At 35.5% G+C, this 21851-nt stretch overlaps 4 protein-coding genes across 4 annotated transcripts; 2 read left to right on the forward strand and 2 right to left on the reverse strand.

Moving 5' to 3' along the window:
- Positions 1 to 5543: 5543 nt before the first annotated feature.
- Positions 5544 to 10344, forward strand: LOC125194120 (uncharacterized). Its single transcript, XM_048092166.2, has 7 exons — positions 5544 to 5683; positions 6427 to 6632; positions 6992 to 7170; positions 7417 to 7501; positions 7663 to 8193; positions 8346 to 8683; positions 8871 to 10344. Exons 2-7 carry the CDS (start codon positions 6473 to 6475, stop codon positions 9027 to 9029), a joined length of 1452 nt encoding a protein of 483 aa, XP_047948123.1. The 5' UTR covers positions 5544 to 5683; positions 6427 to 6472; the 3' UTR covers positions 9030 to 10344.
- Positions 10345 to 11240: 896 nt separating this feature from the next.
- LOC125196266 (cold-regulated 413 inner membrane protein 2, chloroplastic-like) lies at positions 11241 to 12907 on the forward strand. The gene is made up of 6 exons (XM_048094714.2): positions 11241 to 11449; positions 11532 to 11633; positions 11843 to 11938; positions 12051 to 12115; positions 12403 to 12472; positions 12551 to 12907. The coding sequence occupies exons 1-6, from the start codon at positions 11295 to 11297 to the stop codon at positions 12714 to 12716; spliced, it is 654 nt and encodes a 217-aa protein (XP_047950671.1). The 5' UTR covers positions 11241 to 11294; the 3' UTR covers positions 12717 to 12907.
- A 152-nt stretch (positions 12908 to 13059) lies between these two features.
- On the reverse strand, positions 13060 to 15194 carry LOC125192879 (uncharacterized). The gene is made up of 4 exons (XM_048090549.2): positions 14642 to 15194; positions 13871 to 14476; positions 13647 to 13782; positions 13060 to 13562 (listed from the first exon to the last, which is right to left on the reverse strand). Exons 1-4 carry the CDS (start codon positions 14712 to 14714, stop codon positions 13397 to 13399), a joined length of 981 nt encoding a protein of 326 aa, XP_047946506.1. The 5' UTR covers positions 14715 to 15194; the 3' UTR covers positions 13060 to 13396.
- An 89-nt stretch (positions 15195 to 15283) lies between these two features.
- Positions 15284 to 21698, reverse strand: LOC125192877 (Peptidase S41 family protein). Its single transcript, XM_048090547.2, has 12 exons — positions 21275 to 21698; positions 21069 to 21188; positions 20164 to 20301; positions 19463 to 19567; positions 19213 to 19381; positions 18968 to 19044; positions 18617 to 18661; positions 17906 to 17989; positions 17004 to 17042; positions 16863 to 16925; positions 15825 to 15954; positions 15284 to 15733 (listed from the first exon to the last, which is right to left on the reverse strand). The coding sequence occupies exons 1-12, from the start codon at positions 21677 to 21679 to the stop codon at positions 15678 to 15680; spliced, it is 1431 nt and encodes a 476-aa protein (XP_047946504.1). The 5' UTR covers positions 21680 to 21698; the 3' UTR covers positions 15284 to 15677.
- Between the last annotated feature and the right edge of the window lie 153 nt (positions 21699 to 21851).

Here is a 21851-nt window from a genome sequence, read left to right on the forward strand (position 1 = left end):
TATGTTAGTATAATATTTGCTTTTGTTTATTTTGTAGTGTATAGAGAAATATTATGATAATATCCAAATAAATATTTTATTAAATAAATTTTAAATTTTCTACTTTTGATGCATAATAATTTAATTTATATCATTTACACAAACAAGTTTTAGTGCATAGCACGTTTTGCTGTTTAAAGATACAATACAATTTTTTTATATTTATTTGTTCATATATTAGTTTAAAGAACTCTTTTTTGTTAGAATTGATTTTTGTAACTAAAAATTTTCTTTAGATTTAAATTGATCATTATGTATAATTTATTATTATATTTTATTTTTTTAATTTTATTTTTGAATATTCCATACAATAAAAGGAATATTAGAAAAATGTGTTTGTTTAATTTTTTAAATTTGTATGAATATAATAATAAATTAAAAATCTGTGCATAGCACAACTGTTAATTTGGTATATATAAAAGGTGAGTTTTGGCTTTATATTGAAATATTTGTAAGTTATAAGTATAAATTTTATTATTTATAAAATATGTCATAATTAATATAGAAACATATATAAAAGGTGAGTTTTGGCCATATATTAAAACATATGTAAGTTATGAGTATCAATTTTAATAATTATAAAATATGTCATAATTATTATAAAAAATGAAAGGTTGTTATACTATTCATAATGATATTTTTGTACATTTAATATTATGATTGATTGATGACACCACATATTCATTAATAATATTTAATTTTATTTAATCGTTATGAACATTTTTACATGATAGTAAACTTTTCAACTTTCAAGCATAAAATTTATATTATCATTGTAAATTATTTTTTTCCAATATAATAAATCATAGAAACTAACTATCTATAATATTTTGAAGTTAATGCATTGCATATCCATCTCGAATTTCGTCGCTTTCACATATTTCATGCAAAGAGAACATTCAAAGTCAACGAAATGGCAAACGAAAGCAATGAGGAAGTATAGCATAAAATATCACATTGTTTTCGCGTACATGTTTTTCTTAATGTTAGTTTGTTTTATTTTTTGTTAGTTTGGTTTTAATTTTTTTTTGTCTTAGCTATAATAATTTTTTACAAATAGAATATAGTATCATAGAAACTGGTCATCTATAATATTTTGTAGTTAATGCATTGCATATTCATCTCAAACTTCGTCACTTCCACAAATTTTTTTATGCAAAAAGAGCACCTAAATCAATGAAATGGTAAAAAGTTGTAATATAGGGTATGTAGTTGATTTTTGTTTTAAATTATTATATGTAGATAGTGAAAACTGACTTATGGAATAGATTGCGCCGGTGCAGGACGAGAAAAGTGCAGGAGATGATAACTGGTGATGAAGAAGGGCACCCAAGCTAGATGGAGGCGGATAAAAGATGTTGGGAAAATGATAAGGTAGAGGGGTATTGGAGTAAAAAGAGAAGTCGGAGGGTAATGTTTTAATATGAATGAGTTACTATACTTAATAAATAGTTTGTTAGCAATACATTTTTTGATTAGTTGACCCAATTATATCGGTGAAGAGTTTACATGATTATTTTTTTTATGAGACATATATGATATAATATTATGGATTTATGTGATGACTTGGATTAATGTGATGAATTTATTGTTTAATATAATAAATTAGATCTTCGAAATTGATATAAAAAAATACTCTCTTCGTTCCGCTTTAGCAGTCCCATTGACTTTTCTGCCATCTTTTTGTAAAAATAATAAAGAAAATAGTTAAAGAGGAGAAATAGTAAATTAGGAGAGAGAATAATATATATTTATTATATTTCTATGACAATGGCTTCCATATTTTGAACATTATAAATTGTATATTAATAATTTCATATTGATGGTGTTAGACATAATTTTACTCTGTATTATTTAAATAAGATTTTTTTTATATCAAAAAATATTTTAATCAATATATGTGTTTTTGTTGTTTTTATATAATTTTAAATATTATACTAATTGCAGGTTTTAACATTTTACTTATATTACTCTAGATTGAAATTATAGTTATTAGTTGTGAGTCATTTTACTATATTATAATTTTATTTTTATACTTAATTATTGCTATATTCATACATCTATTTAATAAAAAAAAATTGATAGGAGTATTAAATATACAAATTGTAACTTGTGGAAATGTAATTATATATAAATTAAGAAAACCATCTTAAACCTACTTAATCCACAACTTTTATTTATTTTCTAGAAAAAATGATCATTAAAGATTCCCTATTTATTCTCGTGATTATATGAATTCTAAACCTATTGAATTGATAAAAAATGTTTTATCAAGTGAGTAGTGTTTCATCGTCTTTTTATTTTGGTATTTTTTTTATTGGTCAAAATGTGTTCAAATAAATAATAAGCCTGATTTTTGAAATTAAAATTTGAAGATAATTTATAATATAAAATATTTAGGAATAAATAGAATATATAAGAAAAAAGTAGAGAATTCTAGAAGAGATAAAAATAGGATGAAAACTTTAGAACAAATATATATGTAGTCTATATATATGCCTATTGTAAATATTTTGTAGATGTTAAGTTTAGAAAGTTTAGCTCTTTTTTTAGTTTTCAAATTCGAATGATGATAAAGTTATATATTAAATTAGTTTCCGTAAAATTAATTGAACCGTGCATCGCACGGAAGTAGATACTAGTTTTAAGTTAAAAAGATCACTCGGTTCGGTACCATGAAATTGGGGCTATAGAATTTGAATTGGGGCCTTCAATTTCAAATCTGATGTTCGATTCAATTCCAATACCTTTCAATTCAACAAGTTGAATTCCATGTCAAAAGTAAAAAATTAGAATTCTAAATAGTTAAAAAATGACACTTTCACACACAACATACACAATTACACACAAATACGCATAGTCACACACATACATACACAAAGTTACGCACACGACCATAATTACATACAAAAACGCGCACTCGCATACACACGGTCACACAACACATTTATATACACACACTCACACACATACATACACACAGTTACACACACTTTCACAACACTCACATACTCACATTGTCTCACATACACACACAATTACACATACTTACACACAGTTATACACACTCACATGTACACACTCACACACACATAAAAGTCGGTCACACTCACACATAGTTACACACATAGACACACACCAACACACACACACACAACACATTTTTACCAAACAAAGGATTTAGAATTTACAATTCAATTCCTTTGAATTTAATTTTTTAGAATTCCAATTCTGTGTACCGAATAGACTCTTAAAACTTAAAATTTACCTAACTCTCTCGATTTAAATTATTTTTTCGTAAAAAATATATCAAATTTAAGGTAATTTTATAAGGACTTTAACGAAAATCCCAATTGCATATGTTCCGACAATGATCGGATGATGAAATTTTATACTTTATTTCAATTTATATGTTGTTAAATAGATTTTATATCAATAGATCAAAAAAATTCAACATAATGCGTATACAATATCAATAAAATTGTGTTGATATTTTTGGATACTTGTGTTAAAATTCATATGTCACTGTGTTGATATTTGTAATACATTACGTTGATTAAAAAAATCGTGAAAATTATTATGTTTTACCAGATTGACTATTTACCTTTTTGTAAATATTTTATCCACGATTTATTGAAATCCGTGAGCCTTAATCTCATCAACTTATTTTAAGATTTAATTGTATAGGATTGATCTTAGTTATGAATTGGATATTATATCTAGGTAATATGACCATATAAGTGTGTACACTAACTATTGATAGTTCATAAGATTCAAAGTTAACAACTTACATTTCAACTTACTCCCCCCTCCCGTCATTAGAAATCCAGGTTAACTATTTTAGTCCGTCCATTTTTAGGAGTCTCAGTTCACTTCAATCTTTTGTATTGCTAAAGATGAACATTATAAGGGATCTTATGATTTTCCATGTCTTTGTGATATCTTGACAATTGTAACAATATATAATTCAGAAAATGGAACTGTAAAATTGAATACTATTACAAAGGTTTGCTCATACTGCTTATCTAACTTATAGCTTAATGGCGTGTGTTCTTCATTTTTTTATGATTTTTGTTGTAGTAATCTCTTCAACTCCGGCAATATCTCTGGGCTATCGGCATGTTTCCCGGCCTTGGATTTTCCACCGTCGATGGACAACGGACGTTTGGCCTGTGGTTGATCAGTTACAAATTAAATATTGGCCCGTTATTAATTAATTCCATCAATAATTTTGATTAATGGTTAGTAAATCACAATTCAGGAATCAACTAACGCTTATCTAAATTAATTAATCGACTCTGCATTTTGATTAGTAAATAATACATTATCTAATTACACTAACTAATTCCAGGCTGCCAATAATTAATTGATTAAGTTATAATAAAATGTTAACACATGTTGTTTTTCATAATTTTATTAAGGAATGATTCGACATTTTATATATTGACCATCTCCCATAATGTTATGATGTTCGAGATTGATAATTATGAACTACTCCCCCCGTCCACGATTAATAGTCTCATTTCTAAATGACGCGGGTTTTAAGAAATGTTAAGAAAAGTGGGTGGAAGAAAGTTAGTGGAATAGGGGTCCCACTTGTATATATTAGTTTTAAATGATATGTGAGAGGAATGAGTTAGTAGAATGTGGGGTCTCTTTACCATTTATGGTAATTATGAACCGGGACTCTTATTCGTGGACGGACTAAAATGGAAAAACGGGACTCTTATTCGTGGACGGAGGAAGTAATTGATAGGTTACTTTAGTCGCTTTAAAGTCTAAACTATTAAATCATTTTTAATAAATCACGATAAATCCAAATCACGAATTTAATTTCTTAACCACACAACACACAGACAATAGCCTTTACGCAACCATGCCTCCAAAAATAGATGCTATATCATGATTGGCAAAATATAAGCCTATTAAGCTAATTGGATTTAAAGTTAAAACACTCAATATAAAATTTTCTTATACCAAAGTCTATCCACATAAATTATTACATCATCATGGTGGACTTCAACCACACAAAAATTGAAACATCATGTTTCTACAGTCAACAATACATTGAAAAAATTATTTTTATTTCGATAATTTAATCAAATAAAAATCATGTAGTGGTAATTAGAGGTCAATCAATCGTAACGATTACGAGAGTGTGACGCACGCGCCTGTGTGAGTCGTTAACGCAGCCATTTTTCTCACGTCTCTCTCTCTCTTCCTCTCTTTCCGCGAAACAGCACGTGTCGAAAATTTTCCATGGTGGATCCCCCGTATTACGTGGCACTTTATTACTGGTCTAGCCGCACTCCCCAGCTCTTAATCCCAGCCGTTCGTTCGTAGACAAATTCATTCAAGCACGGGTTTGAATCCCCTGGAACCGAACTCTCCAACTTGTGCTTCACGATGTTGTACATTTAGACGGAAAAGGGCTAAGTTTGGAATTTTAATTTCAAGAGTACACCTTTTTAAGCCGCTATTAGAAGATGGACCGAGAAGCGCGGATGTAGAGAATCCGAAAACGAGCAGACTTTACAGCCAACAGAGTATAAATATACGCACAGAGGAGCGAAAATTCTAGAGAGAGAAAGCGCGTCCCTTTAGAGAGATTGCGAGAGAGAGGGGAGGGATTGGATTTCCACAGGTATGCATACGCTGAGCTGTATCTCGCGTCCATACATCGTAACCGATTACCGTATTTACTGTTGTTGTCATCGGTGATCGGAGGTTTTATCGAAGTTTGATTGGTTAATTGTGGTGAATTATGGCGTGTGTATACAATTAAGCCGTGTTTGAAATTGTAGATTCTGGTTAGTCGTTATGTTTCCGCTTCTAGGGTTTTAGATTGTGTGATATGATCAGTTATTGAAGATTTAGCCCTATCCCTTTCTTGATGTTCTGTTGGTCAACTTAGAGTTTGTTGATGTAAACGGATTGATTGAGTAAAGTTGACTCTCGATTTCGCCTTCAATAATTTTCTTTTTAATTTCTTTTTAGGGGCGAGGTTTTTGGAAAGGTTTTCATAGGTCTCAAGGTTTATGATTCTGTTATAAATATTGCTCCATCGTCTGTTAATTTTTTCTTTAATTTTGTAGAAGTTGAGCTGTGGCTTTAGTGATTCTTAGGCTCCTCAATTAGGTATTTTAGATAATTCTTTTCTTTCCCTTTGAATATACTTTCATGGGAAGACCAAGCCTTTGATCGCTAATTTCCTTCGGTTGGTAGTTGTTTAGGATTTCCGTTGTTGAATTATGTGTTCCTCCTCTGTTGATCGGCTAGTAGTAGAGTATGTGAATTGTGTGTTTTATGTATTTGTTTCTATGATGACATGCTTCTTGTTTTGTGTTTGATTTTGATCTAATTATTTTATATGGTTTTCCTCGACAGATGCTCTTGGCACAATATTCTTATAAGCATCCAACCTACAGTTCAAATGCCATCATTAAAAATGAAAACAACCACAGGCTGTTTGAAGGAAAAGGTAAGTCTTCATGTGTGTCGAAAGTCCAGTGTGATTTCCAAGAGCCCTCTTTCTCGTGCCAGAATTCCTCAAGATGCAGAAGCCCTTATATGCACTCAAAGCAACCAGGATGGTAAGTGGCCTTTCCAGATTTACATATTAGGAATGTTTACCACTTGGAGAAAACGATATACACTTAGACCTCCAGCTGTTGCTTATTCATTTGCACTGTTATGTTTTGATGAATATGAATCCCTCCTTAAAGGATCATATCCTTATCGAATAAGCAATATTTGATCCGGGCTAAATGCTACAGTGATGGTGATTAATTTACTGAAGAAAGCTTCCCTCTCTTTTCTTTTGGGTTTGAAAACTGTATGCACAAGGTTTGGTCTTTGTGTCAACGTATTTAGATATTTCCCCTTTTTTTCTTGTATATCTTTCTGCAAGATGCTATCTCGTTTGTGCTAATGTATATTTATTCTGTTTCAGTTCATGATGCAGTACATGCACATGATCTTGGAAGGGATGAGGCCATCCAAGATCTTGGAGGGAATGAGGCCAACCAAGAAGCTAGAAAGGATGATTTCAACCCCGATAAGTTGTCTATTGGAGACGAAGTTCTCCAGAAACAGTCGCCAGCTTTCACAGATTCAGCTACTGGAAATACAGTAAGAACCATCATTTGTTCTAATAGCTGATCACATATGTCCTTTCTGTGAGCATGTCTTTATGGTTATAAGTTATAACACTATTCAAGTTTAAGCTGGTATCAGCGGATTTTGCTGTCCTAGTTGTCTGATGGTCTATAAAGTTTTTTTTAATTTCATTTTTGACTAAAATCCTCAGATTATATTCTCTAGATGCTAATGTATATTTAGCTTGCACTTACTGATACTTATTTGGACAATTTTTAGGAACCTACATCATCCAAATGCACCTCAAACATGGAAACCATTTTTTCTCCTATCCTGGAGTCAATTGATTTATACAATAATGGAGGTATGCTACTACACTCTACTTCTTATCTTTTGAGGGACACATTCACTTTACATTTTAAGCCCCCCCCCCCCCCCCCCCCAAAAAAAAAAAGAGAGAGAGAGAAAAAAGAAATAAGTGAACTCCAGTTTGCATTAACATTGACTGCTGGATTTCTTCTACAGGAAGTGATGATCTATATGTACCACAGTTGGATAGTGAAGACAGTGATGATTGCAGCAGAAGTTCATGTGAACATCAAGCATGCAATATATCAGATGTCTACCTCTCTGACATGATTTTTTCAGGAGCACCAAGTGGAAACGATTCCCAATTTGATAACAGAGCAGATACAGATTTCTTACCTGATTATAAGTTTGACGAGTCTAGTTTACTTTGTGATCTGACCGAGGAATACATGGCATTGCCTTTCCTGGGGGGAAATTTAGATACTGGGCATGACTTTGATGGCAAACCGCCCCAACAAAACATTGATTCTGATAACTCCAGCTTGTACATGGCAATCCATCAATTGAAACCTTGCAGCCAGGATTCTCAACTAAATACTTATAGTGACCAAGATTATGATTGCTTTGACCCACAAATGTATATAAGAAGTCTTCCGGACCAGCCGGATGTGGCATTTTCCTTGTTGCCAACCAGAGTGTCAAATGAGAAGCAAAGTAAACAGATTACTTTAGTACTTGACTTGGATGGTAAGTACATTATTGTCCAGTTTGTTGGTTAGGATGCTTTAATTATAGAATCATCTGGTAGGTATAACTGCATAAGAATATACTATTGACTAATTTCTGAAAGCATCAAATGAGTCAGTTAAGTAATGAGCATCTTAAATTGTTTTCTACAGAAACACTAGTCCACTCTACATTGGAGCACTGTGATGATGCGGACTTCACATTTTCTGTGTTCTTCAACATGAAAGAACATACTGTGTATGTTAGAGAGAGGCCCCATCTCCACACATTTCTTAGAAGAGTGGCTGATATGTTTGAAATCATAGTGTTCACTGCTAGTCAAAGCATTTATGCGAGCCAACTGTTAGATATCCTTGATCCTGAAGGCACACTTATATCAAAACGAGCTTATCGGGAATCATGCATCTTTTCAGAGGGAAGTTACACAAAAGACTTGACGGTATTGGGTGTCGATCTTGCTAAAGTTGCTATTATTGATAATTCCCCTCAGGTAATGCTTAGTTATTTTATTCAACTATATGCTGGTTCTATTTTCTTGTAACAGATAATGCTTGATCTCTGCACCTACTAGTTGTGACAAAGGATACTAGCTGCATCTTTAGTGGTATTAATATAGTAGTGTTGATTTACAAATGCTGATTGTAATGTAGTAGCATTTTTCTTTTGATATATTTTAGGTCTTCAGGTTGCAAGTGAATAACGGTATTCCTATTAAGAGTTGGTTTGACGACCCATCAGATTGCGCGTTGATTTCCATGCTACCATTTTTGGAGTCTTTGGTTGATGCAGATGACGTACGACCCATCATTGCTAGGAAATTTGGTAACAAGGAATAATAGCTCCTTGTATGTCCTTATTAGCGCGTTTATCATTCCATAGCCCCTTCATTCCTCTTTTTTCTTTCCTCAGTGAAAGTTTCTTTGTTTTCTGATGCTCCTGATTCCTTCCATGAGCCTTGCTATATAGCCATCGCATTTTATATAATTCTCCATGTTGAGTGAGGTTATCATGATTTCTTTCGTTACCCTTTTAATTGATTAGCTAATTTGTGGCAGAGGTCAGTCTAAGCGAGTTTTTTATTTGCTTTGTACATCTTTAGGTGCGTACATGGGTGTATATGAATTGTTTCTGAAATAAACTCGTTGTTCTGATTGAACTTTTTCTTGATCGACAGTTCCATAAGCTGATATTACTTGCCCCAAGTATGTCAACTACACTTGATGATGAAGAATGGGTTTGTGTCTTATGTTCCTATTAGTGAATGAACTAAAATTACCATTATAAGTTTATAATCCTAAATATTACTATTACGAAGTGCAGTACCTTTTTGGTGTGATATGTGTGCCATTTTGAACAGTCTAATCAAACGTGTGAGCTTTTGCTTGTAGGGACCTCCCTTTTGGTAGTGCTCTGAAATTCCCTTGGGATGGTAAACTAAAGATTTGTGCTATTATTATTATTTTACAAACTTGCCGTTTTGAATGCACAGTTAGAGCTGTATTAGGTTTTTTATAGGCGTTACTGAATAAGTATACAATGGCATGCTTTGTTTCATCGTATGAATGACTTTTCTGTTTCCTCCTTCCCCCCTCTTCCTTGCCAAGTATATACTACCGGTTTTAAATGCACAGTTAGAGCTGTATCAGTTTTTATAGGTGTTACTGAATAAGTATTTAGTGGCACGCTCTGTTTCATCGTATGAATGACTTTTCTCTTTCCTCCCTTCCCCTCTCTTTCTTGCCAAGTATATACTGCCGCACTGCTTTACTCCCCTCGCTTACATCCTTGGTGTTTTATTGGTAAGTGGAAAATAGATGGCGAAGAAATCATACCATATTATTAATGTCCCAAAATGATCACCATATTTGATGCTACATTTGACTGTATACACCTCTATCCATCTAGCATTTGTAATTTTGTATGATTGAATTTACATAGGTGAATGCTGAGAATTACTATCTCTGTCGAGGTGTTCTTTTACTGTTTGGAATGCCTTGCTGCAGGTCCTTTCGCAGATACTATATTCTATTGGCAGACTATTGGAATAAGTTTAGATGATTGGTGTTTGTTCTGTTTTTGTTTTGTTAGAATCTTTACCATACATGTCAATTGTATAACAGTAAATGTCAATCTCTTTACCTGATTGTCTTCTATCTGCAATTTAGTTTTGATTGTTTGTTTGCTTGCTCACTTGCTCCGTAACTAGCGTATGTTAGTATCATAAATCGAAGTTAGATCGAGGTCGATTTGTTTGCAATTGTACTCTCCCACAAACAAAAAAAATGTCAATGCTTCACTATCATATAATAATGTCTTGGATCACTAAAATGTTGCATTATATACACTCAACTTGTCGTCGGATATACAAAATCAAATAATTACCCAAAATGTAGCATCAAATGTACTAACTTGTCATCAAGTATGCAAAATCAACCAAATATCCCAAACGATACTATAAAATTAAGTGAATTTGAAACAAAATCCAAACTGTATCTTATGACTCACATTGCCACGTAAATAAGTGGCGTCGTTTTGATTATCGAAAATTCTAGCTACACATTTTATTTTCAAAACAATACTCCCTCCTTTTCACTGTAGTTGAGTCATTTAACCATTTCGGAAAGTTTCTTCGTAATTGAGTCATGTCCTTATATAGTAACTTTTTTTTCTTTTTTACTTTACTCTCTCTTATTTTATTCTCTCTACTTTATTCACTTTACACTTTATTCTCTCTACCTTTTCCTCTGTTCTACTTTTTTATCTATTTATTTAACACACCCAATATTCATTTTTAAAACTCTGTCCCGAAAAATTTCACCTCAACTATGGCGAAATGGAGGGAGTATATAGTCGCGGAATGAGACATTTTCAAATAAACATCGAAACATTGAGATAATCATAACCTTTCTTTCCAATCTAAATATAATTATGAAAAGTAAGGCGATCAAAAATAGGTTGCAACTGCCGACATGAATCACGGTAGAAGGACACGTGGCAGCCCAATTATAGAATAAAGATTTCCCACCAATTCTAATTTTGTTGATTTCTTTCGCTCCAAAAACACCTGCATTCGTATCTGTCCATCTCCTATTCGATTGAAAATGCTTCTGCTTTCTCTCTCTACCTCCTCTATCTCCAGCAACTGTGTCTCCCGCATCATTTCCCCCAATTCTCATCAAATCAGAGCTCTTTGCCGTGTTTCCCCGCAACTTAAACGCCAACAACCGCTCACTGGTCTCTGCTACAATCCACTACGGTAGTTTGGATTCGATTTTGAGATTTTTTCCTTCGATGATTTATCGACTACTTTTTTTACTGAGACTGTATCTGAACTGCAGAGCGTCGGTGATGGCGAAGAGAGGTCGTCGATTTGGTGCGGTTTGTTACTCTTCGCCGCTTTCTCCCGCGAATCTCCAGTGGATCTCTGCTGTTTCCACTGCGTAAGATGTTGTAGTTGTTGTTAATTGCCTTGATTTTGCTGTTTATTGAAGATTGGAATGTGTATATCGTTCAATCTCAGAGAGAGGATTTTTAACGGAATCATGTTTAATGTTGTTTTTCCTGCCAATTTGGATTGAATTTGACATTCGCTTCATATTCCAAACCATAGAAAAGCACTTTTTGAATTCTACTGGATTTCTTTTTTCAGAATACTGATGATAGTTAAGGGGACGGCTATCCACAAATCCTTTCTTGTGCCTTTATTTGCGCTGCAAGCACCCGGAAGCATCGTCTCATGGATGAAGTACGTTGAACTAGTCCGTCTCGCATCACCTTGTGATTGAGTCACGCCTTCTTCCTTTAATTTGCTTATTGGTCTTATGTCTCAAGTGGTGTAACACAAACCATTTTTTCAGGGGTGAGTATGGCATGTGGACTGCTTTCTTGGCCCTTCTCGTTCGCCTGTTCTTCCATATCCCTGGTAGGTTGAATTTCTCTATGCATAATCCAGTGAATCTTAGAGCCTTATGCAGAAAGTATACTCCGACTTTTTGAGCAAAGCCCGTAGAATTTTTGTTATTTTCCTACATCTGCTGCAACTAATAGTGTCATCTTAGATCATGAATCCTGTTTGTGGAAAAAGTCCAACTTCCAAAAGTTCCTTATTCTTGCTAATCCTGCTAAAGAATTATGATTACTGCATTCTAGAAATCTACAAGGGCACCAGTGATTCAAGTTGCATTTTATCTCTTCTTTCATTGTTTGCAGGGGAGTTGGAGCTGCCATTTATAACATTTTTGTTGGTGATTGTGGCTCCCTACCAAATTATGAGGCTTAGGTTCGTAAATCCGTTGGATACTGTGTACATGCCATGTAGTTAATAATTACTGAAAAAATGATTTTGTCTCCATTTCAGAGGAACCCAAGAAGGTGTAATTCTTTCATTGATAATAGCAGCTTATCTGGCATTCCTGCATTTTTCTAGAGCGGGCAGCTTGGCAAAATCTTTTAATCAAGATTCAATCCCTGCCACCATGGCTACCATCTGTATTGTCCTCGTGCCGTGCTTGCTTTTAATCTAGTTTTTAGGAATAGCACCCATTGGTATGTAAAATGATAATTTGTCGACTTTGTTCTTTTATCGGGATGATACTTTGTTACCAACAGAATATATCATATTCTGCTGTTACTAAACCTTAATCTTTTAAAGGTGCATTTGTACAGTTTCTTTGTTGTGCTGTTCTGAAATAAATGATAATTGAGCTATTTTACATGCTGTTGCCAGCTTTCCCTTTTTTAGCTTGTTTACTTTTTCGTTTTCTGTTGCATGGGCTGTCTGCTAACTGTATATTACAACTAGGTTTCTCAGATTTAACATGATGATTTTCGAAAAATCGTATTGCCAGAGAATAGTAAATAGAGCTATTGATGAATATATATATTATTAATCCTCACTGGTCATCCATAGGATCTGAGTATATTACACATGGTTTCACTAAAACTAGCCTAGAACATGTATTCTTGTATAGAAATGTTATTAACTGTAGAAATATAGATATCTATCTAGGACTCGAGCAGCATGGTTTCTACTCCCTCTTTTCTTCCTACACTATCTGCGAGTATAGAACTAATAACCATGCGGCTAAGACCTTGAGATTTGTATAACGTAATCCTCCTCCGCCCCAAAATTTGCATATCTTTGAAGCTTCCAAGCGATTGCCATCTCATATGGGAGATGGTAACCAATTTGATCTCAGCTTGTCTAGAAATGGTTGGCTACTGTAACTGACAACATGAGACAGATCATGGTGATGAACAGTACTAGGTTGGCAGATAAGGTTCCTGCTCGACTGGGGGTTCCCGTCGGTTCTGAACCATAATCGTTGCCTGTTGAGTCGAAACCACCATTTCCTCCTGTTGTAGTAGTGCTGCATTGGAATATACGCATACATATATCTTAGTATTTTTCCTTTGGTGATAATTCAGTTCATGAACATAGATAAAAACTCTACCTGGGTGGTGTCATTGGAACTGTTGGTGTCATAGGAACTGTTGGTGTCATAGGAATTATAGGGGTCATCATGGTTGGTGGTGTTTGTGGTGTTGTCGGAGTGCTGGACGAAGATGCAAATTTGCAGCTTCCATGACCTGGATCACCAGCATGACCAAGAAATGAATAAGGTAATGTGTTATTAACATTTGAATATTATAAACATGCAGTTTCTGTGTGTCTTACTTGGGTCAGTATTTGTGAGCTGTGCTGCTCCTCCAAAAACACAGCTTGTAGGAGCTGGGTTTTTCTGGTAGTAGTTGTTGAAGGCGTAGGAGGCGTGATCGTGAACCGTGTTTGGCTCATAGCAACTCCCGCCCTGTTGAAGTGCTGAACAATCTGTTCCACCATAGCCACAAGCATAGTCCAGCGCCACCTGTAGAGCAGTCTGGGAAGCAGAGGGACTGGCAATGCACCACGAGCCTCCTCCTGACATTGTCGGTGTTGGTCCAGTCGGAATGGTTGGCATCGGTCCGGTTGGAGCAGTCGGGGTGGGTCCTGCTGGAAAAGTTGGGGTCGGCCCTGTTGGAACAGTTGGAGTTGGTCCTGCCGGAAAAGTCGGGGTCGGTCCCGTTGGAGTTGTCGGAATCGGCCCGATTCCTCCGCCGGTGAATGGCGGTGACGGGCCGTTCGGGTTTACGATTGGAGTCGTGCCAGGTGTTGTGGGATTCACGATAGGAATATCCCCTTGGCTGTCGTCTCTCTCTGTGGCTACCGTGAGAGGTGAAAAGAAGGATTCGTCTTCTTGGTAGTCTAGGTTTCTTCCTTCTTGGTTTTCTGTAATGCTTGCATCTGAAGCCAAAAAAAAAACAGAGAGGCTGCATTTAGATTTAGTTGTTTCAGTTTCTTGATTTCTTGATGATTCATGCCACCCTTTTTTTTTGCAGTATATAGCATGATTTCTTGATTTGTGCATTGTCACTACAAGTGATGAAAACTAAAGAAATGCAAAATCACCTGAGATGACAAAAACAAAGAGGAGAAGGAACATGGCATTGGCAAGTGTTCTCGTCTCCATGAATCTTGCCATGGTGTAGGTTTCTTCTTCTCTTTTGCAGGGATGGATCTGGTTTGTTGAGCAAGAGGGTTGTTGTGAACCTCTGCCTCAAGCTTATATAAAAAAGGCATGAAGAATCAGAGGTTTCTTGCATGGAAGAGAGAAAAAGAGAGCTTTGTGTTGGGGAATAAAAGAAAACTTAAGGGAGGAGGCATTTGTTTGTTGGAAGCTTCAAGCAAGAGGAAGTGCTCCTCAGCAGCAAAAAAAAGTTGCATGGAGAGGGAAAAAGGTTAAAAGTGTTGGGATCACTAAAATCCTCTCTCTCTCAACTGGTAAAACATACATAGTATACTAAATAAAGATAAAGGTGGGGAAACAACATAGATATTATTCTGAGAATCACATCTCATGTTGTCTGAAAAGGCCTCAAACTGTCAGTGTGAAAGATGCTATTTTGTCTTGAACCTGACACGTGTCTTTATGCTAATTGTGATTTGATGTTAATCTAAACAATTAGTTAAGAGCTTAACCACAATTACTTTTGCAATGTCGAATTTTACAACAGCACAAGACTATAATCACAAGTACATGAAAACTACTGATTAAAGAAAAATGCAAATAAAGTAGTTCATTGATTATGGGGTATTTAGTGACATACTGTACATATTCAATAACAAAATCCCTCACTCAACCATAAGGGTTCTTCAACTGGTTGAGAAATTGGTTATATACAGTATCCTGTCACTGTGGTATAGGTAACAAAACCAAAAAAACAGGCAAAACTGAGCAGCCAGTAATCTTGATATTCGCCACCGCAGCTCAAGATATCAAGAGCGGGAATGTGCATCAGCCACGAGGGTTGGACAGTATCTGGATGTAGGATGTGATGAATTGTCCCTCTTTACCCGAAGACCAATCACCACAAAAAATTACAATCACTTCATGAGCTGAAGTGGTGCATATGAGAGAGCTGGATAAAAAGAATATAACATCAATTCATCCTTCTTGTGGTTTGTGGCAAGAAGACAGGTATCTGGCGACTTCATTCCATGCTGCAGTAGGACATCGATTCAGATTCAAGCCATTCGCCATTTATTTCCACAAATAAAAAATAAAAAACAATCCAAAGTTTGTCTGTCTAACCAGGAAAGTTGCGAAAATCAGGATCAACTCCATTGCCATTAATGTCCATATGATTTGGTGTGACATACTTCCCAATGGTTACCACCACGCCAGACCCATCGTTGAGCTCAAAAACAGATTGGATCAAGCCCTGCAAAAAGTCAGGGGCATATTGGTACATATAGCAAGAAGACTCCCTGATCTCCCGCAGTGAGGGATTAGGGGACTTGGAAAACAATATGCATATTGGTCAAAGAGAGTTAATTATTATTTGATAGCCAAAACCCTAAAAGATATCTTGGACTTGCAATGAAAATTCTAGATTTTTAAAAAGGCAATTATGAGGGTGTGACGAATAACCAAGGCTAACGAAGATTCTATCTCAAAATACAAATAAACTATACCAGACAAATAAGGAATGAAGCTTTACAAATTTTTATGCTGCGGTGAAGGCATGGGAAAATTGACACTCCTCTCTTGTTGTTTCTCAATCAACATAAACAACATATTCGTCAGCCCTGGCCTATGATGTTAAGGTTCCTTCCAAACAATCAGCATCTTCGCTAATGTGGCAGCTAAGATAGCCTATTAATTTGACTAAAAGCTCAGCACGTGCTTCTCATGTGTTTTTTGTTGGAAGCACCATAAAACAGCATGAATCACATGTAGATGGTGTGTATTGCCAGGTTTGGAGATTCATGTGATTCCCAACGGTAAATGACTACCATTCTAAATGTATGACCAGATGTCAAGCCTCTTTATATAGACGGAATATCCTAAGCATGCTCAATAAATACTTTTTGAAGAAAAGGAAGTCAAGGGACACGCTTATCACTCATGCATAACACGAAATGCTTCATTAGTAGTATCTCTTAAAAGATTGCAACCAACGCAACATTTTATTCCTTTATTCCTCATAGATTCTTTAATTACGTACTGGAAGTTGATAGATACTATCTAACTCAGCAAGCAAACATTTGAACCAAATTTTTTGCATAACCTAAAAGTGCACATATTCCAAAATAATCTATACAAGAAACAAAATATTTGGTAACTGACCTTTCCATATGTCCTTTCACCCACAAGCACAGCTTTACAGTTATCATGAAGCGCAGTGGCAACCTGTAAGACCAATCATGTCATCATAAGATATTAATACAACAGTTCTTTATAAATTACAGACATAATCTGAATCCTCACAATTTCACTTGCACTGGCTGTATTTTTGTTCACCAAGACCTGAAGAAAGAGTATACATGAGATAAAAAATGTTAACATTTCATAAAGTCAAACAGAAAAAAACCATAAATGTTGGTATACTGCACCCAGCATGAACATATTAATATAATTTACAATTTAGAACTGTGTCAAATGTCCAAGAAGCCCCCGTGAGAAAATTGACTATTATCTTTATTTATGCAATCATCATGAATCTGTGTCCAATGCATGAGACTTAGCCTTGACATTTATGTTGTTAGGGTAGGTATAAAGTCCGCATGAAGAACTGGGTTTGGGGTCAGTTTCAAAGAAAATAACCTTGACAACAGCATACCAAATTAGTGAGTAGTTAAATGCAGCCTAAATTCATAGTATTCGGAAAGATGATATGAAAACAGGCTGTATAGTTTCCACTTTCCAGCTTATCAGAACTTATACATGAACTTAGTGACACTTCTACATCTAGAGTTTCCCTGTCTTTCAACATTGACAACCATCAGTCAATCACAAAAGTGAGTGGAGTAGAATAATTTGACACCACCCAAAATTTTTAAACCCTAAACCCTCAAGTAATATATCCCACAAATGATTTTCCATAATAATGAAGAATACCTACATGATATGGCTGAATACAGAGATATACAAACAATTAACTTTGAAATTCACACAATTAAGGATAATGCAATCAGAGAATGATAAGAAATTAAACATGTTATGGCAATGCTAAGATCCTCACATAGTTCCTATACCATCTACAAGTAGAAATCCATCAAAACCTACGTGCTACTATCTACGAGAAAAAATTGAATGTCACAGGATGGATGGACAAAATTTCTAGTATATTTTAAGTCGGAAATGCATGAATCATCTGAAGTTGTTCTTACAATAACAGGTGCACTAAATAAAGGCGAACTTTCAGTGACAATATTCTTCACGGATAGTGGATCCCTACCAACTGTGTAAGTCACCTGCACAAGAAGACGACAATGTGATCATCTAATTAGTCAAACAAACATATAACGAGAATATAGAAACCGAGAATAGTGCTGTATTTTCCCCTGTCATAAACTATCTTACTTTCCATGAATCTAGGAGCAAGGTACTCCCACAACAGATAAGCTACATGATAACATGACAATGACCTAGGTCTTTCCAGTGTATCTGATCTCTCTCTAGGCGCACTAAACCCACCCAAAATGTACCACGTCCAGAAAAAGAAAGCGAGAGGTAGAGAGAAAGGAAGAGAAACCGATATAGAGTACTCAAACAGAAAACCTAACATGTAAACGCTGCAACAAAAAAGGATCTGCAGGCAATTCATACAATAATACTCCCCATCCAGATTCTCTTATTGTAGTTAGAGAAGAGACAGGATAAAGAATGCTCAAACAGAACACCTGACATTGAAAAAGCCATAATACACACTAATCATACAGTAGTACTTATACTCCCCATCCAGATTCTCTGATTTAGTGAAGACAAGTTCCAACTGAATGCTTAAGAAAAATTCATTGGACCTGTGATTCACCATAAGAAAATGAAGAGGAAAAACAACTACTGACTAACGAGATACAAAACTGGCTTGAATGACTTACTGTTTGTCCTTTGTCAAGGAAAAGTTTTGCAATTTCAATGCCAGCCTGCACCATTTAAGCATTGGTTAGAGAGTTGAGCAAACTAGAACATACTCCCTCCCCCCCCCCCTGATAGCATCGCACAATTACTATATTTAGAGCCCCAAAAAAGTATAGCACTTTTCCTATTAGAGCATGGCCCCGCACTCAAAATTAATAATTCAACTCATGCTTCTTTTATCTCCCTCTACATATTAGCATTAATATATCTCAAGTTTTTCATTATATTCAGAAACAAGCTTCACAGGGTGATATCTAGAATGAAGAATATGGATTAACAATGATGCATCTTTAACAGACGGATATATATACCTGCACTAGTCCACCAAGATTATCTCTAAGATCCAGGACAAAGTAAGAAGCACCCATGTCTTGAAGTCTTCTCATTGCTACAGAAAAAAACAGATGCAAGGTAAACTAAACCAAAAAAAAATCACTACAGATAACAAACCAATAATTCTAAGGTTTGTAAAGGATGAAATAACAGTACAACACCACTAATTTCTTACAAAAGCATGAGTTTTGAATGTGACAATGGCATCTGTACAAAAAACTACCTGTAACCAAATCTTTCCTGGCCAAAGCATTGAACTCTTTTAGGCGAACGTAACCAACAGTACGTTGCCCATTCTTAACCTGTTCCAACCTGTAAAAAACTGGAGACTTGGCAACAGATTGCCTCTGCACCTTCACTGATTGTACAGGCCCACAGTTCCCATGCTTGACCTAAAAATAATTGTTGATCAAGCATTAGCAGGAGGAACACAAGTAAGACTGATGTATCGATGTTGTGTGCACTTGACTAACCGTGACATCAACAAATGTTTCACTGGGTCCTTGTAACATTGATGATGCTTCGAATGCTGATTTTCCTATCACATCCACTCCATTAATAGCCAGGAGTTCATCACCCTAATAGAAGTGGGGATAGAGAACAAATACATATAAAAACATACATGGAGCTTGAAACCAGAGAAATAAAATAATGATCGTTGTATGTCCACACAGTATTCGTCTAACAACTATAATCCACACAATAATGTAAGATAAACTTCATCTTATTACTGGATAAGTAATAAGTATCAGTGAGGAAAAAATTAGGAGGGCAAAGAAGTTTATTTTGTGGTGATCCATACTTTTAACAATAACGGACAAGTCATGTTTTGGATTGCTCAAGTTGACTTCATAATATCATCATATTCAACTGATCTGCATCACGTTAGGAGGTAGCTTGAAAATTGGCATAATGAGAGGATCGATGTAACATTTTACCCTCAAGTGGCAAAAAATTTAAATTCAGAAAATGAAAATAGAATACAGAAAATCCTATGGAAGCATATCGTATGCCTTTGATAGAAGTGATGACATAACAAGCATGTAAAAAGTCTCCATGTGATAAAGATCAAATTTATCTAAGAAACAACCCTGTATATATGAGTTCATGGTTTAAATGTAGATCAAAATTTCCAAACGGAAAAGCTAGTGTGCCATAGACTGAGCTCCCTTACCTGTTTAATCCCAGCAATGTGGGCAGGGCCATCCAGAAGAAGTCCTAACACCCTCAATCTCACCTTTCCATTTTCATCTGGAATTTCCCTCAGGTTTATCCCAATTCCAGACATATCATACCTTGCCATCTTGGCGAACTTTTGTTCATGATGGAACCAACACAAGCCATGGAATAAGAAAACTGAAAATTGTTTAAGTTACAGCATATTGAAGTAAGTATAAAAAACAAATTCACAACAAAGATTTTTCTTTTTGAGCAATAAGTACACAACAATGTTCGGATATAAGAAACGAAGCCTTTGACAAAAAGGGACCACCAAATATTTGATCACAAGATAGAAAAGAGGTGGATAATGTAGTTAAATGGGTATAAACTATAATGAAGAAAAAGATAACTTGGCAAGTATTCAAATCCGAACGAAATATATATTCTGCAGTCCCTGTCCGACTGAGTCATGAAATGCTCATTCAAGCATGAATGATCTAATATTTTCTAATTATTCCAATGGCAAAATATAGTGAATGTTAGATGATCACTATCCTTGGGCCAGCAGACGTCAGACAACATACTTGACACATAAAAATGGTCCCTGTTAGTACGGTCACTGAGAAATCAAAGTAAATAGAGGTTCAAAGTGCAGCTTCAAATATCTTGTGCCAACTTTTGAAGGCTAACTTTACTTGCAAATTCGGTCTAAAAACTACAAAGAAAATATAAAAATGTCATGCAAGAAAACAATTCATGAAGACCGCCATCCAAGAGATGCAGAGAAACAATTTCAGAAACAAGAAAACAGCCGTATGCAAAATAAATTCAACATGTACAGAAGCAGACACTCATAAAAGAAGAACGTGAAGCGTATTTTCCATTAGAAAAAGGAATCAAAGATGAGAAAATGATCACATCAGCGGGAGGGAGAAAACGCGTGTAGGGGTCTCCCAAGCTCGCCAACATCCGTCTAATGATATCGTGCGCTCTTGATCGCGACTGAATCGAGCTGCCTAAAACATCCTCCTTCTTCTTCTACATCACAACAAAATCAAACTCAATCAATCGCAACGCCTCCTGCGAAAGTAGCATGATAACACTCACTCAACAATTACACATACAAGCCACGAATCAGGAGACCACCGGTGCCGCCCCGTCTCGAGGAAACTATCGTTCACAATTTGCCACGCCTCTTCCACGATTTCCTCATTCGTCACCGCTTCCCCCGTCGATTTATCATCCACGTAATCATCGAATTCGCGGCAAATCAGCTCTTGCTGCGGAGGAACTGGTTCTAGGGCGGTTGAATGCGACGGAGACGCGCAGAAAAGCCCTAGGGAGAGTGCTAGGGAGATCAGAGTAGAGCTAAATGCCTGCGAAATTGACGGAATCCTCTGCGAATAATCTGAATTGCTTATCGGGATGGAGTTACTGAGCGGAGGAATTACGAGTTCTAGCTTCGTCGGCGGCGGTGGTGGAGGGGAGAGTGGCGATAGTGAGGAGTTGCAGAGTAGAAGCCTCACCATCTCTCACTCTGTATTACTCTTTCTGCTGCTGTTTTATGCCGCTAAAAGAGATTGATTATCCACTACTCTTCTGCTGTTACAAAATCTACAGTGCTTTACAATTAAAACTAAAGTCGGTTTGCTTTAAAAGGTTTTAACACATTACACAAGTAATATTAAATTAAATTAAGGA

Source organism: Salvia hispanica, chromosome 4, assembly GCF_029641045.1.
Source record: "Salvia hispanica isolate PSC_SH4W2 chromosome 4, Shi_PSC_v1, whole genome shotgun sequence".
NCBI classification, from domain to species: Eukaryota; Viridiplantae; Streptophyta; class Magnoliopsida; order Lamiales; family Lamiaceae; genus Salvia; species Salvia hispanica.

Excerpts from the sequence above, each read along its gene's own strand:
- LOC125192879 (XM_048090549.2), bottom strand. The coding sequence starts at position 14,714 with ATGGCAAGATTCATGGAGACGAGAACACTTGCCAATGCCATGTTCCTT. Across the intron at positions 14,477-14,641 it reads CTTTGTTTTTGTCATCTCAG|ATGCAAGCATTACAGAAAAC; the intron begins GTGATTTTGCAT and ends TTTTGGCTTCAG. Across the intron at positions 13,783-13,870 it reads GCTCACAAATACTGACCCAA|GTCATGGAAGCTGCAAATTT; the intron begins GTAAGACACACA and ends CTGGTGATCCAG.
- LOC125194120 (XM_048092166.2), top strand. The coding sequence starts at position 6,473 with ATGCCATCATTAAAAATGAAAACAACCACAGGCTGTTTGAAGGAAAAG. Across the intron at positions 7,502-7,662 it reads TGATTTATACAATAATGGAG|GAAGTGATGATCTATATGTA; the intron begins GTATGCTACTAC and ends TTTCTTCTACAG. Across the intron at positions 8,684-8,870 it reads TTATTGATAATTCCCCTCAG|GTCTTCAGGTTGCAAGTGAA; the intron begins GTAATGCTTAGT and ends GATATATTTTAG.
- LOC125192877 (XM_048090547.2), bottom strand. The coding sequence starts at position 21,679 with ATGGTGAGGCTTCTACTCTGCAACTCCTCACTATCGCCACTCTCCCCT. Across the intron at positions 20,302-21,068 it reads GTTTTCTCCCTCCCGCTGAT|TTCGCCAAGATGGCAAGGTA; the intron begins GTGATCATTTTC and ends CATGAACAAAAG. Across the intron at positions 17,990-18,616 it reads TCCTTGACAAAGGACAAACA|GTGACTTACACAGTTGGTAG; the intron begins GTAAGTCATTCA and ends CTTCTTGTGCAG.
- LOC125196266 (XM_048094714.2), top strand. The coding sequence starts at position 11,295 with ATGCTTCTGCTTTCTCTCTCTACCTCCTCTATCTCCAGCAACTGTGTC. Across the intron at positions 11,939-12,050 it reads AGCATCGTCTCATGGATGAA|GGGTGAGTATGGCATGTGGA; the intron begins GTACGTTGAACT and ends CCATTTTTTCAG. Across the intron at positions 12,116-12,402 it reads CCTGTTCTTCCATATCCCTG|GGGAGTTGGAGCTGCCATTT; the intron begins GTAGGTTGAATT and ends CATTGTTTGCAG.